General features: G+C 31.5%; 1 protein-coding gene across 1 annotated transcript; it reads left to right on the top strand.

Moving 5' to 3' along the window:
* Positions 1 to 2,061: 2,061 nt before the first annotated feature.
* LOC119682255 (probable aconitate hydratase, mitochondrial) lies at positions 2,062 to 5,280 on the top strand. Its single transcript, XM_038095640.1, has 2 exons — positions 2,062 to 2,217; positions 2,518 to 5,280. The coding sequence occupies exon 2, from the start codon at positions 2,529 to 2,531 to the stop codon at positions 4,863 to 4,865; it is 2,337 nt and encodes a 778-aa protein (XP_037951568.1). The 5' UTR covers positions 2,062 to 2,217; positions 2,518 to 2,528; the 3' UTR covers positions 4,866 to 5,280.
* Positions 5,281 to 21,006: the final 15,726 nt, after the last annotated feature.

The raw sequence follows: 21,006 nt of genomic DNA, 5'->3' as shown, positions 1-21,006 counted from the left end.
ATATCAGAATGTCATGTTCAGGCCAACTGGCTTCGAAAAATGTCTTTCGCAATCTCGCATCAACTTAAATCAAAGTTAAATCTTTTTGTTTTGAGCAATATATTCGATCTTATCTTAAATACACCTTTCATATTTCTCCTCATTATCATTCATCAGCATTGTCTGAATAGAAAAAATTTATACATCTATGGGAAAATTTTCCGTAACTGTTCACAACACAATCCCACAAAGAAATTCCAACAGTAGATTTCACAAAAACTACGAAGGAGGCTTTGCCGCCACTAAAACCAATGAACTAACCATCAAGTACAGCGCAAGTCTCACAGCAAATTTTATTCCAACAATACAATTCGACGTCGTGATCACTTGCTACGGGCACCATTTCATCCAACCATCAACTACAGTACCAGTCTGAAAGCAGTCTGAAATTATTGATGTGTTGGCTCTTGCCAAGCGATATTAAACTTGCAGTAATGAGGATCAATGCCTGTTATCATATTCATGGAATCCTCTTACTGCAGCTCCAATTTCTACAATAATCTATAAACCATTACAATACCTTTAATTTCATCTTGCAGAAGTATTATTATCTATATCGACGTTCCATTACACAGTCGCGATTACGATGAACTCGTTCGCAAAAGTTAGTGAGAAGCACATTTCATATTGTACTGAACATCTGGGCGCTTACCCCTTGACTGATATAAGTCTCCCTCAATATGAAGTATCCTTACTTTTCATTACTATTAAATTCACATGTATCTATGCTCTTCATTTCTTTCTATATAGTTTTAGTAGAATAAAGTGAGGTTGTTTCAGCGTTGAACTTACAACACTATTTGATTCAAATTTTTAATCCAACAATCTCTCTCAAAATTTAATGTTGACTTTTATATAGTAAGTCATAAAGTTTAAGATTTTATGTACTTGAATTTTATAACTCCGCATTTCATGTTTAGAGTGAGACTATGTCACTCTTCCTCAAGTTCGTTTTTGGTCATGTCATCATCGTCAAAACTTAACCGCCACCAAGTACCAATGTTTTTCGTTATTCATGTGCTAACCCTTTTACACTGCCTGAGTACGACTATAAGTACTTACTTGCACACAGGATATAGGATACAGGAAATAAAATGTCATAAATTTTTTACTACAAGTTTATTTCTTTCTTGACTTCGCACTGCTAAACCAATTTTTTCACATTAGATTTCTCTTCGCATATGAACAAATTTATATCTATGCATACTCGTGTAACTTTAGAGCAATAATAAACTTACTCATATGAAGCATTCATTTTTAAATGAGATTTGTTACTGATGATTAAATTTCATTCACACCGAAAGTTGAACTCAACTTTAAATTTAAAATAATGGAATTGCACTTTATTCGGTAGCAAAGAACTTTCATGGAAAAGTTTTTTAATTCAAATAAATTAAAGTCAATTCAGTGAAATTAATTTTAAAAATATTAAACAAGTTTCGCTAATAATTTATAGAGACTTTTTTGTTAAAGGATTCGTCTGAAACGCCTCCTCTTGTTGGGCTTCATTAAAAGTTTGAAATGATTTTGAACCCTTTACATTTTATACAAGAATACAATAGAATACAATAGGCCTAAGTATATTGCTAGCATCAACCTAACAGGTTAATACCTTACCTTCTAAAATAAGATCTATTCTCCGAATACTCGAAATTATAATTAGGAATGATTCTGAAAAATTATTAGTAAATGTTAATATTTTAATCAAATTTTTCCACTATTCTATGTATGAATATAGCTTATTTCGAGAGATATTATAGATATTATTTAGAGAGATATATTCACTCGTAAATTTGCATAAATAACACCAAGTAGTCAATGTGGCATCTGATTACTTAATTGTCATTTGTGCAATCAATGCAAAATTGCATGCATTACTTGCCGCCAGATGGCGTTTATAATTTTTATATTGTGTCAACACTGCTCTAATAGCACTGCCAACAAATAATTTTAATATCAGTCAAGAAAGTCTGACATCTTAAAAACAATTTCATATTGACATTTTAATTATTCGAAAAAGTTTCTCAGCACATCGAAATTCATCAAAATCTGTAAATTAAATCGCCCGGTAGTTCGAAATCACTTCAACTACAATTATCCTTTAAAAAGATTATCAGTTCATAGAGTTTCAGAATGTGGAGCAAAATTTTCTTAAATGTGGTGAAATAACGAAGTATGGTAGGTATATACCTATGTCAGTATTTCCTACTACATATTTTAAAGTTCCTTCGATTTCTAAATTTTTTATATAAAGCAGATTATTTCGTCAATTTGACAATCGTCAATTTGACAAGTGAAACAAAATAATATTCGATTATAAAATTTTAAATAAAAATGTTTTCTTGACAAAGTAATGTCAAAATTTAAAAAATTTTTTTTTTAAAAATTTTTGTATTATGAAAGTTTTACATTTTTTCTCTTCACTTTTAATATTTAATATATATTTATTATATCTTTTAATTAATTCAATCCACCTAGACAAGTTAAGAATGCTACAACTTTTGAAATCCACGTTATGCAAAATTATCTTTCATCGTAAATTTCACATCAGTGCCATGACGTTAGAGAAAGTACAGATTTCAAAATTTGATAAGAATATTTATCTGCCTTATGAAAACCTTTCAAAAAAATTGGATATAGTTTACAGTCAATTGAAACGTCCTTTAACACTTTCTGAAAAAATACTTTACTCTCATTTGGATAAACCAGAAGATGGAAACCTTAAACGTGGTGTTTCCTATCTTAATCTCCGCCCTGATCGTGTGGCTATGCAAGATGCGACAGCTCAAATGGCTTTGCTGCAGTTCATTTCATCAGGGTTGAAAAAAGTTGCAGTACCATCTACCGTGCACTGTGATCACTTGATTGAAGCACAAGTTGGAGCCAAAGAAGATTTAAAACGCGCCAATGATTTGAATGCAGAGGTATATAAATTCTTAGCAAGTACTTGTGAAAAATATGGATTGGGTTTCTGGAAGCCAGGTAGTGGCATTATACATCAAATTATTTTAGAGAATTATGCCTTTCCAGGGCTGCTTATGATTGGCACTGATTCACACACACCGAATGGTGGTGGTCTGGGTGGCTTATGTATAGGTGTCGGTGGTGCTGATGCAGTGGATGTAATGGCCAATATTCCTTGGGAACTTAAGTGCCCACTAGTGATTGGCGTACTTTTAACTGGCAAATTCAGCGGCTGGACATCTCCAAAGGATGTTATATTAAAAGTAGCTGACATACTTACAGTGAAAGGTGGTACAGGTGCGATTATAGAATATCATGGAAAAGGAATTGAATCTATATCTTGCACTGGGATGGGTACCATATGTAATATGGGAGCAGAAATTGGTGCCACCACATCGTTGTTTCCCTTTAATGATCGTATGAGTAAGTATTTGAAAGCCACAGGCCGTGCTAAAATTGCCGAAGAAGCAGAAAAATACAAAAATACATTATTTTCGGCTGATAAAGAAGCTGAGTATGATCAATTGATTGAAATCGATTTGAGCAAACTGGAACCTCATGTCAATGGACCGTTCACACCAGACCTGGCGCACCCTATAAGTAAGCTTGGTGAGAATTCCAAAAAAAATGGTTATCCAATGGATATTAAAGTTGGCCTAATTGGATCATGTACCAATTCATCGTATGAAGACATGGGACGTTGTGCCAGCATTGCTAAAGATGCAATGGCACATGGCCTGAAATCAAAAATAAAATTCAATGTAACTCCTGGCTCAGAGCAGATACGTGCCACAATAGAACGAGATGGTATATCTAAGGTACTAACTGATTTTGGTGGGACGGTTTTGGCAAATGCGTGTGGTCCTTGTATTGGACAGTGGGATCGCAAGGATGTGAAAAAAGGTGAGAAAAACACTATAGTTACCTCATATAATCGCAATTTTACTGGACGCAATGATGCCAATCCTGCTACACATGCATTCGTGACAAGTCCAGAACTTGTAACAGCGTTATCCATCGCTGGCCGTCTAGATTTCAATCCCATTAAAGACGAACTCACAGGTAAAGACGGCTCAAAATTTAAGTTAAAAGCACCCCATGGTGAAGAATTGCCTGCAAAGGGGTTTGATCCCGGCGTGGACACATACAAAGAACCACCCGCTGATGGGAGCGGTATAAATGTGGATATTGATCCCAAAAGTCAACGTTTGCAATTGCTTCAACCGTTTGATAAATGGGACGGTAATGATTTGATTGATATGACCGTACTTATCAAGGTCAAAGGCAAATGTACTACTGATCATATATCAGCTGCTGGGCCTTGGCTTAAGTTTCGTGGCCACTTAGACAATATATCAAATAATCTCTTTATTGGAGCTATTAATATAGAAAATAATGAATTGAATAAGATCAAGAATCAACGAACTGGCGAATGGGGTGCTGTGCCGGATGTAGCACGTGACTACAAGGCTAACAAAATAAAATGGGTGGCTATCGGTGACGACAACTATGGAGAAGGCTCCTCACGTGAACATGCTGCACTTGAACCAAGACACTTAGGTGGTCGTGCTGTTATTGTGAAGTCCTTCGCTCGCATACATGAAACGAATTTAAAAAAACAGGGCATGTTGCCATTAACTTTCCAAAATGCTTCTGACTATGATAAGGTGCAACCGACAAGTAAAATATCTTTACTTGGCTTAAAAGACATGTCTCCAGGAAAACCTATTGAGTGTGAAATTAAGACCGATGGTAAGTCAGAAAAAGTACAATTAAATCATACGATGAATGAACCCCAAATCAAATGGTTTTTTGCGGGAAGTGCACTTAATTTCATGAAAGCGTCATCGTCTAAAAAGTAGAATCAAAATTAATATCATTTACTCTACACAAACTGTTTTGATGATATCCTTGTGATAAATTTTGGATAAATAAATGTATTTCCTTTTTGTACATAAGGATGAGAATTGTTCCATCATATTAATATTACAACAGGCATTAAGTGTCAGGCAGTAATTAGGCTACTTAAGTCCATTCAGCAACATAAGTGTTCTTCTGAAATATCTACTGTGTTTTTGCTAAAGACAACTGACAAAGGATATTTCGCAGTACCAGAAGGTCAGCCCAAGAACTGACTTGATTAAAAATTAAATTTTTGAATATGCCAATTGAAACGTTTTACTATTACACCTTTTTTTATCGAAATAGAGTTCTGGTCATAACACATAAAAATTATAATTATAATTAAAAGTAGCATTATGAAGTTAATAAAAATTGTCCAAATTAAGCAACCGTGGTTTATTTTGTTGGAATTTATTTGTTGAATTCCTGGATTGTTTGGATTAAAGGATAGCGAACGGTAGACAATTTTGCAAAGAAGGAAGCAGTGCATTCTGTACAGGCCCAAAACGTATCAGTACAATATTTTGTTACCTAGAAATGAGGGAAAGAAAAAACGCTATACTAAGCAAACATTCCAGTTTTATCACAAACAAAATAACTGTTTGAACTTTGCAAATAATTGATCAATAACATAACAGGAATTTCAGTAACAGGATTGAGTTTTCACCTAAAAATAAGGAATTGGTTTTATATTTAATGTTTAACAGTTAATAATTGTTTTTCTTAGAGGAAAAGGCGATCTTGAAGCACTTACTGAAAAGATGTTCCGTACTACTACTTAAATTAAAGAAACATTAATGCGACTCAAAGAGACACAGAAACGCATGAAGGGTATACAATAGATTTTAAGATTGTGGAATTTTTTTCTCCTCATAATAATACTAGAGATATTTGTAGTTGAGGTGTTTTTGAGTATTTAAAGCTTTCAACTTTAGATTTTTAAGATAATTGTGCTTTAATATAGCACAAGTAGTCTCTAAAATAAGATACTACTTAAAAAAGTATTTGTTATTTAGGTGTGAAGTTAACACAACCATTTTCCATTTTTAATATAAAGGAAGTTGCGGATTAATGTGCCCATACCCTTGAATTAAAATGTTTAAAGGGGCCTTATTTTCTTGGATGATCAAACCTTTTTTGGCTGATTATTTGGTATGTGACAGCGAAGCACAATGTTTTTGCGCTAGTAGGACAGTGTGCATCAGGACGCCTGAAGCCTAAGGGTGACCAATTCGATGACATCAGCTTGTAATTGAAATCAAGATCAAACGGCTGTTGTTAGACCGACGATGATAATTATTTTGAAAACATTAATCGTGCACATTGCAATAAGTTCTTTATACCGATAATCGAAAATGGTAGTGGGGATATCAGACCATTTTATTACTGAAAGTTTTTAATGTTAGTTTGTAGGTATATTATATTTATGTTATGAATTTTCAAAAAAAAATAATGATTATTAAGACCTGTATGTACTTTTCGATTTTATTTAAAACCAAATATATATTAGTATACGTATATATCTATCCTTAATCCAAAAAATATGACAAGTTGGGTTCCTATGTGTCAACCGTATGGTAGGCAATGGAAGAATGCTTTCTGGCTTAAATTCGATTTCATGCTCTAAAACATTTTATTTCATTTAATATTTAGTTTCCTAGCGTATCCTTTATTTACGTTTAACATTGATTTGCGTGCAACATGGAATTCCTGCAACTTCCACCTTTGAGTTTCGTTGTTCGGCTGCTCGCAAAAAAGGACTTTTGCTGTGGGAGAAGTTTGTTTTTATTGAAATGTTTGCTGATGTAATATTTTTTCCATTTTATTTTTATTAATATATATTTTTCCATTTATTCATTTTTTTGTTTTTTATTATTTTTTTTTGAAAAATACTTTTTGCTGACTTTGATAAATGACAACATTGTGAAGTTGCACTTCGCAAGGGTTGCCGTATTTTTTAATAAATACACTACACTTTTTTAATTTTTTTTCACTTTTTCTTTTCCAGTCTTTTATTAAATTCAAAGTTCATATTTATTTTGATTGTTTTACTACTAACAAAATAACAAACTTCAACGAAACCAATTACAAGCGAAAAATAGTAGTTTGAAATTTTATTCATAAACTTTTTGTTTTGCAGTAATAAAATTTATTACTTTTATTCGATCTTAAATGAAATCCTTGTTTTCAAATGGTGACAAATGCATCTACTTTCATATGCGAGTAAGAGGCCAGCGAAAACTCTCAAAGTAGCTTATCTAATGGACAGATACTTGCACTGCTTTATACTATACTTAACAGCTATTTTTGATATTTTTTTTTCATCTGAAAACTTTCAAAATTTTTAGAAATATTATTATCCAAAGTTGAAAACTTATTCGATTTTAACGGTTAAGATTTTACCACTATAAACTATGATATTAAATTCTACATTATTTTCCATTAAAATGGTCTAAAACTTGGAGCTGAATGTCAACTAAATGTCGTACAACTGCAACATTTCCCATAGAAAACCTCAAAATTTTCAAGGAATGATTTTTGCATTTTGGCGCATAATTGCAAAGAAAACTTTAGACGAGTTTATAATAAACTTCATAAAAATAATGGGGAAACGGAAACAGAAACGCGACAGTCAAAATCAGAATTAAATTTAAGACGACGGAAAAATTTAAGCGAAAAATAAACTGCGAAGAAACTCTCGTTGACTTCTGAATGATGGCGAAGGATCTGAAGCATTTATGAGGCATAAAGGATTAAAGCATAAATTAAACAAATTAACTGGTTCCTGAATAAAATCTCAACTACAAAAAGTACTAACGAATCTAAAATGCAGTAATCTTACTATATATGAATAATGGATAAGAACCTGCAATGCTTTATTTTACGTATGTGTGAAAATACGAGTACTTAGCGAAGACTAAGACTTTGCAATTGCCACAGGAACTTTTACTTAACTGCCTGAAATAAGTTAACAGAAGTGCAGGAACTTAAAGTGTCTTAATAAAACTTTTCAAACTCAAACAGCCATTTTTTGCAGTGTATTCTTATTATTATCTTTGGTTTTTGAAATATTGCATTGCTGCGTTTTATTGCAAGCTCCCGGTTGAGATACACCTAAAGTCAAGGGTAAAACTGCGTGACACATTAATCAACAAACTTCAACTTTAACAAAGTATACAATAAGTTTGTCTGTCCATTTGTCACAATGCCAGAATAAGAAATGCGGATACTGTAGTTTAGTGTCAAAGAAAAGATACAAGATACAATATCAACTTTGTAGAAATTTTAATTTAAAGTTACATTTTAATTATGTTACTAACGTTTCATGATACCAAATACTATGGAGTTTAAAACAAAAAGAACTTCAATCTCGGTTAATGCGGTAAACATAGACCACTATAAAGTAACTAATTAAAGTATCTACATATTGTAGTATCATATGAAGGTTTGCAAACGCGTGTGATATGTGTCTATTAAGAAGAACTTTAAACTTGAAATTTATTGCTATAAATAATTTTAATTAATTTCGTTAAAAAAGAAAATCAAACGACTCATTAACTGTAATTAAAAAATAAAAGGGTATAGCTATAATTAACTAACTACAATACTACGTCTCTTCGACATCTCATAGTTCGAAATTGTGTATGTTTTATTTAAAAATATATTAACTGCATACGCTTTGTTTAACCAATTTAGGAATCTATCTCATGTGCCTGTAAATTCTTTCAAAATTGTAAAGTTTTGAGTAACAAAACAATAACAACTCAAATGTTTGTATTCCCAGTACGGGGGCACTATATACTGGGGACGATATTACTTGCTGGTTACTTAAAAGTTTTTAATTTATTTAGCGCCAATGGCACTTCTGTGGCTGCGCAAAAGTTTTCAAACACTTAAGTTTAAGTTTTAATACTTTTCGTTTGGCCCCAAAGGTAGCAAGTGTCGCCGAGGCAGGCAGTAAGGATGCTTGGTCTGGAATTGTCCACGGCATCCTGACAGTGAATTATGTAGGTGTTGATATCAACTACTGACAATTGTTTTGTTGTTTTGCCGTTGTAATGAGACTTTAATTTTTAACCATATTTTTAATGTGCTTAACAAAGCGGAAAATTCATTTTTGCTTATGTCAGATTTTACTACTGACGCATTTTATTAATGCTTATTTAATTTATATTTACAGAAGTTAACGTATTAATAAGTTAAGAAAAAACAATTTGACCCTTTTGTAATAAATTTAAACACATTACTGTATACCTAACATGGTTCATGTCTTCGCTAATACATATGTTTCTCCGTTGATATGAAATTTTTAGCGCTAAAACGCTAAAAAAGAAGATAAAAAACCACTTCACTCAATAAAGAAATCTCCCAAGCATTTTGCGGGAGAAGCCACAGCTGATAACCATAAGTTCAAAAGTTAAAGAAGATTTGTTGATCAAGGAACCAAGTTAAAAATCAAAAATGATGTCTACCTTCAGTTTTGACGAAGATTCACTGCTACCAAAAAGTGCTTCATTGAGCTATGTAGACTTATTATTTCCGTGGTTATTATCAGAACTGTTGATAAAAGTACTTCATTCTGATCTATCAGAAATCTTATGACGAATTTCTTTTGTTGATCCAAATTTCCGATATTTAATGTGAATAGACCGTAAACATATAGTATACTATAAGAGTGACTTTATAAGAGTATAAAAGTATAAGAGTAATTTTAAGGTGCAATTTTTTACTTCTCTGATATGTCTCTGACATTATATGAGTGTTTTTACATTGTATACATAAAATGATCTTGTAAATGTTCCATGTCATAATTTTTAAAATGTTCCATATTTTTCAAACACTAAGAAAAATGAATTAAATATTTTTAAAAAAATGTCTTTACCCAATTAAAATAAAAGTCAATAGCCACTTCAATTAGCAAACGTTCTGCTTTGACATGTCGAGTATGTCATACTAATAAAGAATAAAAAACAGATAAAAAATTTTTAATTTCTTTTATCTCAAATCCTTTCATGTAAGTATTTTTCATTTATTTTTTTATTTTATGCAAATTACAAAGAAGAACTGGCAAACTCTTTAAAAAGTCATACAAACATTTACAAATTAATGTGAATATTATCTGCCACATAAAAGAGAAGAAAAATAACTTAAGAGGTCTTCCACTTCTAACTATAATCTTCAATTTTTAATCCTTACCCTTTAGAGGCAGAATAATTGCTTTGTTTTGCGGGCATCGTAAAGCAAAATTTTATACACCCGAATTTCGACATAATGTCTATAAGAGGAACTCAGTCGCTTGTGAAAAGTTATATGAAAATATGCATAAATAAATGTTATATCAACCCAACCAATTGTAGCAACAAATCCTTCCTGTCTTGTCGCCCATCAAATAAATGTTACAATAACAACAACTATGACTATAAATACAACAACAACAACAACAACAACAACAACAACATAGACATAAACATTGTTTGCTGCTTGAAGTCATAACATTTGCTACTGTGTACAGCACATTCTCATCAGCATCACCATTATCGTCATCATAGTCAACTCGGTTAAGTGGTAAAATTATTTGTTCCGCTTGGTAAATCAACAATATCAGCAACAATAACTACAACAACAACAACTACTACTACTACAAGTACAACAACAACTGCTACTACTATAACTACAATAACAACAGAATAACGACACTATGGCAAGGCATAATCAACAATGGGAGCAAGCAAAACAAGAAAGGACGAAAATATTATTTACATAAATCACACTACGCACAAAGAAAATTGACATCATAACTTTACACCAATAACATGAATTTGGTGTGGAACATATTTATGAGGTGTTTTAACCTGAAATATTGGAACAATGAAATGTTACGTATGGAATAGATAAGTATAACACAGAAGAACAAAATAGACGCATAATTGTCCAAGGAACACATATCCTTTCTATGGATGCGCTTGAAATGTTACATATCATTTAGATAAGTTTATATTATTCTGATTTGAAGTTTATACTGTAATAATTATAGTTTAATAATTTAAATTTAATCCGAATTATATATACATATATATGTATATATATATATGAAACGAAAGTGAATATTAATTCTCAATGGATTTGTATATTAGAAATGCGCTATTTAAATTTGCCTTTGAAAATATATACTCGAAACTGACTGATCAGGTTTAAAATCGGTAATGTTTTAACCAAAATCCATTATACATTCTGCAATTTGCGGATATCACTAAGAATTTTAATTTGTCTTATAATATAAAATTATTCACTTGAAGTAATCCTTTTGAGATATACTTTCTTGCTTAAAAACTAAACATATATCCTTTAACAAGCAGCTCAATTTATGTTGAACTTAGGAGTTTAAGTACGAAGTCTATCAAAAGGGTTGCATATATTCTGTTTTCGTGATATTCTTTTAAAGACGTGTGGTGACTACGTAAGCTATATAGCTATAAGCCATATAGAGCTATAAGTGTAGATTTAAATTCATTTCAGGGTGTATTGCAAATGGTAATTTTCGTAAAACAACGTAACTTATTGAAAATTAGTTACAAAGCAATAAAGCTCTTAACGAACCGAAAACCCAATTCACTATTGAACAAGTAGTTAGCTTCTGTATTCAGTATATGTATTTGGACTGAAGTACGAGCCAACAGTTACTCGATTCAGCGACTACTCAGTAATATTAAACTTAAATATCATGCAATAGTCTTTAACCAGAGGCTAAGGTAACCTACCAGTGAGTTGGGAAAAGAGGTAGGATATCATTTAAAGATGCGAAAATATACGAAGATAATGAATACCACTGAACATTCTTTACAGTTTTGAATAGAGAGATGACTATTGTTTTATTCTTATAACATTTTGAAAATGCTATAAGTCGTAATAAATTTAAATTCTAAATTGTAGTCAAATGTAATTAAACTTATGTATATAAAAAGAAATTTTTCCTTATATATTAACATAGCAAAGAATATGCGAAGGCTTACTTTATTTAATGTAAATCATTTAATTTAAATAAAAAATTTGTAATAAAAGTTTTTCTTTAAGAAATTGTTGAAGTAGTTCTCATTTTATAGCTTCACCCTTTAACAAAATGTGCCTGGACTTTTCCCTCAAAAATTTCTGAAGTAGTTATCGTTCTAAAACGTCACCATTTTACAAAATCTAACCGATTTACATACTACTTGGCGATCAAAAGCTCTTTAGTTTGGAGTGCTAAATCTACTAAATATTTCCGAATATTTATATACACATATATTTCATATATATTATATATCATATAAATTTCAGTTATATTTGTGTGCACTTTATTGTATATAACGCAAGTGTAAATTTGATGATTTCATATAGACAGAGCCTATTTATATTACATTTAATAGAAATAATAAAGTAACTAAGCAACTTACTTCACAAATTAGTGATATGATGTTACTGTATATAATAATATCTTCCTTGAATAATAAATTCAATGCCAAAACTATTTTATATATACTGATTTTTAATATGATGGACACTTACGTCGCCGACTGTAGCGTAGCAATCATAAATAAATAATCTTTAAATGGTAAAATGATGGGCCCAACGTAGCAGCAATGAACATTTTAACCGGCATATTTTTAGGTTAAAAAAAAAACGAAACTGAAATGAATTTTCGGATTTATTCCTTTGTTTGCAGTTGGTGTTAAAGTTGCTGTTATTATTGCTATTGTTTGTGCTATTATTACATTTATTTCGTTTGTTATTGTTGTACTTGGTTTTTTGTTTAGATTCATAGTTGAGATTTTTAGTGTTAACATAAGGTCATGTCGGAATACCTCAAACACATACACACATAAAGAGAATCTACTTTAATGGAGCCCCGAGGTTACGAACAAGCATAAAATGTAAACGCACGAGAACGAGTAATTGTATGTGTAATACTATTTAATATGTGTTCTGCTTAATGTGATGGGTCTACGCTACGTCAGTGCGTTTGTTCATTAACATTACGCAAAATGTTAAACATATGTAAATGTGTGTGTGTGCGCTGGAGCTCTGTTAGTTTTCATGAACTTAAATTATATTTTACAGGTTTATTTGCATTTTATTTATGCTGTCGGATTATTAAAATGATTATCTCAATATTAATGTGTTGCGTGTATGCTTCGCTTTAGTTTAGCCTAAAAATAATGGAATGTCCCTATGGTTTTAGGTGGTTTTTCCTAAACGAAAATTTTGTTTCGATAAAAGGGTACGAAAGTTATTCTACAAATAATTATTCAAGCCCGCGCTTCAACTTAAATTTGAAGCAATTAACAAAAAGTTTTTATGCAAATAATAATAATGGATATGTAATGGATTAATTGTAACTAATTAAGAGTATTTAAGTAAGACCGATAAAGATTGAAACATATAATGGAATAAAGGGTTTTATTGCATCAAATAAACACTTTGTTGGTATGTTTAGGCTTGTAAAACTTTTCGAATATTGGAGAAACATTGCTAAAACCAACAAAAACAACTACTTCTGTAACCGCTAGTTTTAAAACTTTTAAGTATTAACAGTTTGGGTTAAGTGGCTTTTAATAAGAGTCGAAAAATTTACTTAATTCTTTATGTTTCGCTGAGAAGTAAATATTTTTATGATTGTGTTTTTGCAATAAACTTAAATGTTTTTCGTTGTTTTAAAAAAGTTACTCATACGCGTGGATGTCCCAAATCCTTTAGATAGTCTTCAAGTATACAACTAATATTAACTTAAATAAAAACACAATACTACATAAATATTTTGTTAATTAAATCGTAATGAATTGATGTACTTCCGTCTTTATTTACAATTTAAACAATTAATCCTATATATTGTGTTAAACATACTTATATAAAATTATTTAAGTTCTTAATTTTTCATCTAACCACAAACATTTTTGTTCTATCAGGAAATATCTCCCAAGTGTGTGGTATTTTAGTTTGTGTAAATTTTTTTTTTTTTTTGGTATTTAAATATTTCTAAGTTGTTGACAGAAATGTCAACTCCTTAGGTGGGCATTTGCAATATTCAAGTTAAGAACTACTCCAGCCTTAGTTCTTTACCTATTTACATAAATATTTCATATTAGTTTTGAAGAAAATTAAACTTACAACCTTCTTCAAAAAAATGTAGTGAATATAATGGCAACAGACATGACATATTTGAGTGTAAATTAAAAGCTACAATCTACTGAGATGAAGGGATCAAGTGTGGATATTTTTTTTGATATCATACAAGGTCTAAATTATAGTTTTGTTTCAGTTTTGTTAATATTATTTTGGAATGGATCAAATGTAGTTATTTTTATTTGATATCATATAAAGTTTTTATTATAGTTCCGTTGTAGCATACATAAAAGTATTATTTTTTTTAGTATTAAAAATGTTAACATAGAAGTTTTTTAAAGGTTTTCAATTTTCTATGTGTTAGTTCTTGTAGTACTCTAAAAGATCACCTTAGGTAACGTGCTCTTTCTAAATGATTCCAAATTGTCTTTAGACTCCTACATTGACTTTTTAAGTAACAAAAAACGGAGGACACTTTTTTATCACATTATATTTAGATAAATATTTTTTACATACAATTTCAAATATATTTAAGTCATAGTATGTATTACTGCGATAATGTATCTGTTAATTTTGCTCAATGATACAAGTGTATATATACAATATACCAGACTATGATTTAGCTTATAACTAACACCACTAGAGGTCGTGTAGTATACTCTACTTTACTCTATGAAGAAAATCTATAATTTAATAATATCTAATACTTCACTAGTAAAGACTGTAATTTATTATAAGTGACTAATTAAAAAACTCTAATCATTTTGTGTTTAAAGTCAAATATGTTTTAACTGCTGTTTCAAGCTAAAACTTTAATAAAATTTTTTTATTTTTCTTGTCGTAGAATTTAATATTTTCATCAAGTTAATGTAAAAATATTTTTCAATCTACCAACAACACGACGCATTGGAGCAGTAATATTGCAAAAAAAAACATAAAATTTTATTCCATCCTTCAACTTTCATCAAATTTTGCTTACATTCGCTCTAAATTAAACATATTTAAAAAGTGCATGGGAAGTTGCTAACTAAATAAAAATATATTATTTGAGTAAGAATATTCATACAAATGCACTTACAGCAGAAAAATTCTAACTCGGCACCATAAAAAGTTCAAATAAAAATCTGTGAATTTGTAGCAGTAATCCTTTTTGAAGCACTCCAGACATTTCGCCCATTTTTGGCGCCTCAGATACAGTAGATACTGTGTAAAGCCCCAAACCAATTGCACGTTGTGCTTTTATAGCCATTATGGCAAATTGAATATAATTTTTTGCTTCCTTAACAAAATTTTTCTCCCTCCTCCTCCTTCTCCTCCTCCGCCTTATCTTTTTTTTATTTCTTTTGGGGTTTTTAATATAATTTTGCCTTCTGTGTAGCGCCTTCAATAAACTTTGACTCCGCTGACTTTGGACTCCGCTGTAATACCTAAGGTAACCCAATCGTTGTAGCAACTTTTAATGTTTATTTTGTTGTTGCCAATGAATATGCCGTGCATGAGGGGAAACACTTTGCTACATATTTTGATTTTCCTATATTTTATTTTACATGTACAAGCCGCAGAATGTAGCCTAAACCGAACTTAATTTCATTGCCGACTCTTTTGCCAGTTCCTGTACGGAGTACAACTTTATTATGACCAACAAGACCAGCTACAGCCGCAATAGGACAAAAGCACGGACTGGACAGACAGGGAAGAGTGCGAACTGGCAGACAAATTCTGCTTAGCACAAAACGGTTTGTATGTCAAGTATCTGAATTCAAGTGTATCTGCATGAGTGCTGCATGCTGGCAATAAAATGTTATCATTTTGGAACTTTTCGAGTGGATTAAACTTTGTATAACTTTAAAGTGTACACTGCAGCCTTCGTATATTTCTTGAGATAACCCAGTGTATAGAGTTTTATGAAGTTATACACATGTGTTTATTAAATGACTCGTATAAATAAATCAAATCAAAAAGTATCAGTTAAAGGCTAGCAAATTTATTTTCAACAACTCAGTATTTTACTATACGTATATATTACTCAGTAAAATTATATTACATGATCTTATATGTTAGTACACAAAGAAGATGAATGATTACGAATTTGCAAATAATACTTTCTTCGCAAAGTAAGAATTATGCTCCTATCAGAAGTCATGCAGTGTGGTAAAGATATTGTAATTTCTCAAAATAAGTTAAGTTAGGTGATCATTAAGTGCTTCATATTGGAGGCTAAAGTGTCAAATCGACACTTAAGTGAACCTTGCCCGCAAAGTTAATACATCAAAAGAAACTTTTTATGCCTACGTCATATACAAAACTACATCCATAATTTGACTGTCACGAGATCGTTGGGCGGGCCACTTACTGGACCACAACACAAATATATGCGCTTCTTAGTGCTATAACATTTTGATTAATTTGATTTATAAAAAATATTATGTTAATTAGTAGTTAGTTGTGATGGAAAGTGGATTAAATTCTCCTTAATTAGCTAAGAAAGTCGTTTTGAATCCACAAATCCTTGTAATAATGGATAATAATGAGAAGAGCATGTTACAATCTAACCAATGCTAATGCTAGAGATATCACCGAGTGTGTTGAAGAAGGGGGCCCGCAGAAGCTTAGGCCTAGTTCTGTTCTGTTCCGACATAGACACAGCAGATGTTCTGGTATCTCTTCTTTGAAAGGTGGTAGACACATATTGCAGGATATACCACAGGGTAGACGAAGTCTATCTCCATACCGTTCTATGGTGCAGTGCCCTGTAAAGACAGATATTTACCTAGATACCTCTAATTTGCTTCAGTGTATTTGGTCAGAGGTTCTACATTTAGAAAAGATTGGCTATGCAGCTCTTGACTTGACTGCTGAGGCATCCTATGTCTATTTCGCTAAAAATGTTCACCTCCGACCGTCGCTGGCAGGGGTAGAGATTAATATAGATGTATCCGTAAAACAGACGCACAGTATATCAAGGTCGTCTGCGTGCTTATTTCCTACAATATTAGAATGCCTGGGAACCCAAATGAGAGTTGCTTTGGACCTCTCACTTAGTGCGTTAATAAATTCCTTACATTTTCGCACAAATCTGGATGAAATATATGAAATTAACCTCCGACCGTAGGTGGCAGGGGTAGAGATTAATATAGATGTATCCGTAAAACAGACGCGCAGTCTAGCAAGGTCGTCTGCGTGCTTATTTCCTACAATATTAGAATGCCTGGGAACCCAAATGAGAGTTACTTTGGACCTCTCACTTAGTGCGTTAATAAATTCCTAACATTTTTGCACAAATCTGGATGAAATATAGACTGCTGATAAGGCTTTAATAGCTGCCTGCCGTGTGTTAAAATTGACCGAACGACGGCTGTGCAAAACCGGAGAATTACTATGAGAAAGATAGTACTGTATCAAACTACAGCCTACTATTTAATCACAAATAAACGTTATTCATATACTAGTTATGAACAATTAACCGCAAATTCTTCAATGTGATAATTCCTAGACGTAATTATTGGCAAAAATACATTGTAGCGTAAATGCATAGTTCATATTAGGCGACTGTAGCTCAAAATTTTCATCTGATATCAATATATTCTGCAATTTACTTTACGGTTGTTGGTAGTGGGTGTTGATTTTGCAAATTTAACTTTTTAACATCATTTCAATTTAAACATCGTAGCTGAGCAGATTATGGCAGATTTAAGAAAATAAATGTTTCATTATAAATTGTAACCAAAAACAACAACATCAGATACTGCAAAAACATTGCAGAACTAAACTTCAATTAATCTACGTTCGCAATTCGGAGTTCTCCCTCACATATATATAAGTTCCATAATTCCATTGTTTCGACCCAAAATTTATTTGTCTTTTTACTGTACTAGCAGTTGTTGTTGTTGTCGTTGTTGTTGTTGTTGTTGTTAGATATTAGATGTTTTTGTTGCATAAATGTTCAATGTATTATTCCATGTATTTTTGTAAAGGACCTCAAATGTATACCATTTATTGCTCTTGTTTTTGTTTCGTTTGTATGTAATTTTTTGCTATTTTTCTTTGGCATTTAATGCCAGAATCAGAAGTTGCTAAATCTCAGATTTTATGTACTTTCACAAAAAGTTGTGCTCGTACGAGTTTTCGAAGTGTTTAGTACTTTTGTGTTATTAAAATGTATTTTATTATATCTCTGTTTACTTGTAGATACTTTCTATTTACTTACATTGTAGATTGTGCGATTTTAAATTTGCCATTCTTATGCTAAGCAATTTCTTAAAGGCTTTAAAGCGTAAGAACTTCAATATTTGCAATTTTCTTTATTTAAAAAAAAAAAAAATTAAATATTTTTTATTTAAATTATTCAGCTGTTTAAATATAAAGACAATATTTCAAATGAATTTTAAATATTTTATTTTTAGAAAATTTTAAAAGTAATGTTATGACACAATGTTTAGCTTCAGTTTAGATAAATATTTACCGAATGCAATAGTACATTTTTTGAAATATTAGAGATTTATATTTATTATTATTAAATATGAATTCTGAAAATGAATTTAGATTGAAAATTAATTTTTATGCTATTCGAAAATAACAAAATCCTGCTGTAATGAAAATCATTTAATTACAAAACTTAGTTGCTAAGCATTTTCCATTACTGTGAACTGAAATTAAATTTATTTTTTATTATTTATACATATATAATATAATGAGACAGCCAATAGCATGTATATAAAACTATCATCAAATAATTTTGCTTTAATATGCAACATTAAACTAAATCCAATAATATTTTATTAGCTATTATAGCAAATACATAATTTAATTTTAAATAAAATTATATAAAATTTTTACTCGTATCTGAAAAGTAAATATATTTCCATAAACACCTTTCAGTTCTGCTAATTTGGTATTCACATTGTAATTAATATCAATAGGCAGCCAACGTGACTGACCTTTCACTTTGTGCAACAGATTTATTACATTTTAATTAAAATTAATTATGTGGAAATGCTAAATTGAATTAATTTAACCCAATAAAGCTCATTAAAATTTAATCCTTTATCAATTAATAATAGATTTTGTTATTTTGTAAATCCCTATATTTACATAAATAAGCATAATCAAATAGATACTAAAAGAGTTACAATCATACTACAGTATTCGCATACATAAATATTATTAAATACAATCTAAAAGAAGATTTGTATCCCGCACAGAGTATCTGAAGTTATTTTTAACCACAACCTACAAACACTTTCTAATATTTAATTTTTGGCAAAACCTTTATGCTCAAATGTAATTAATCTTCAAGTAGTGCAAGTATCCGAATATATGCAAATACACTAAATGCCCAGTGCCCAGGGCAGTGATATCAGTAGACGTTAGAAATATATTCATATGAAATATACGATTGTATCTTAGGTCAATGCCACAACTATTAGCCACAAAACTCGAACCATAACTCAAGAAAATCCATTTTCGATTGGTCGTTTCAGCTTTCTTGGTTTTCATAAATTCCTTGGTATGTCAAAAGTTGATAGGTGAGGCGAGCAGTATGCAAACAAGTTCACCACAAGCGACTGTAGGCGTCATGCATGTTTTGCTGCTCCAGTTTCGTTCCCGCTTAGTATGTTCCAACTTTTCACAGCATATGTTTGCATATTAAACATGAATAACAGCAGCTGCTAGGCTGAACCTTTTGACCTTTTGCTTCTTGCTCCAGTGGACCTTTTTGAAATGAATGATGGCATTTATCTTTTGCCTTAAGTGCTTGTATAAGTGCTAAGAGCTAACAAGCACAAGCAAGAATCGCTGCCAAAACCCAACCAACAGACGAATAGATGAGCATTTTAAATTTTAAATCTAACCAATACTTTATGTCCCAAGTAACTCATAAGCATATTGCTGAGCAATGTTATCAATCTGACGCCGACACTCGTATCCTTTCCATTGCTTATCGCTGAGTTCAGATTTCAGTGTAAGGAAGTTCTGGTTTCGATTTCTGCTCACTTTACAGTTGAATGGCAAAATAATAAATTATATTTGAGATATTTGTTTTGTATTAAACAGGCACAAAGCATTTTACTGTTTGTGGTGAGAAAAATCGGCCATAGAATTACTAAGCTTTGCGAATTTAATTTAAAACATTGCTATTAAATGGAAATTCGTATCCATGCAAAATCCAAAAAAAGAACACAAGGAACTGTACAAAATAAATCGGATTTCAGATTTCGGATTTATGCTTAACAAATCCCTAAAGGTACGTCACTGGCTGGATACGTCACGTTGTCAAAATGGTTAAAATTAAATTAGTTGGGTTTGTGGCGACCCAGTTGGCTGTGCATTTATTGAATTTAAAAAGTAAAATTCAATTTCAAATATTTTTAAGTTTTTTGATTGATGAGAACGTTTCGATTTTTCTCTCTGTTAAAAGTTGAATAAAAGTTTATTAACATTGAAAATTTTTAGAGTTTAATTAATTAGCAAGGTGAACAGATCATTGCTAAATTGGTGACCCCGACGTGATTTCGAAAAAGTTTAAATTTAGAAATATTAACTTCTGAGCTAAATATCTAATTATCGAGCTGTGATGTCAGTTGCAGACGAAGGTGTAGTAATGGCTTCTGATAGTGGAAGTGTCGTAAACCGTGTAGCAGTGAAGGTGCCACCGTTTTGGCACGAGCGACCGGAGATTTGGTTTGCTCAGATCGAGGCGCAATTCGCAGTAGCTGCCATTACGAGTGACATCACGCAGTTCAACACGGTTGTAGCAGCGATTGAGTCAAGTGTTATCGCCGATGTAAGTGATGCAGTGCTTCATCCTCCTGAAACTGGAAGATACGCTAATTTAAAGGCTTGCATCATAGAGCGGTACAGTGAGAGCGAGCAGCGGAAGATTCAACGGTTGTTGTCAGAAGTTGAACTTGGTGATAGACGCCCAACACAGTTGCTAACGGAGTTGACAGCGTTAGCTAAAGACAAGGTGAGCGATGAGTTCCTTAAGTCTCTTTGGCTGAAGCG

This window comes from Teleopsis dalmanni, chromosome 2 (genome assembly GCF_002237135.1).
Source record: "Teleopsis dalmanni isolate 2A chromosome 2, ASM223713v2, whole genome shotgun sequence".
Classification (NCBI taxonomy): Eukaryota; Metazoa; Arthropoda; class Insecta; order Diptera; family Diopsidae; genus Teleopsis; species Teleopsis dalmanni.
This window is presented reverse-complemented; position numbering and strand designations above follow the sequence as displayed.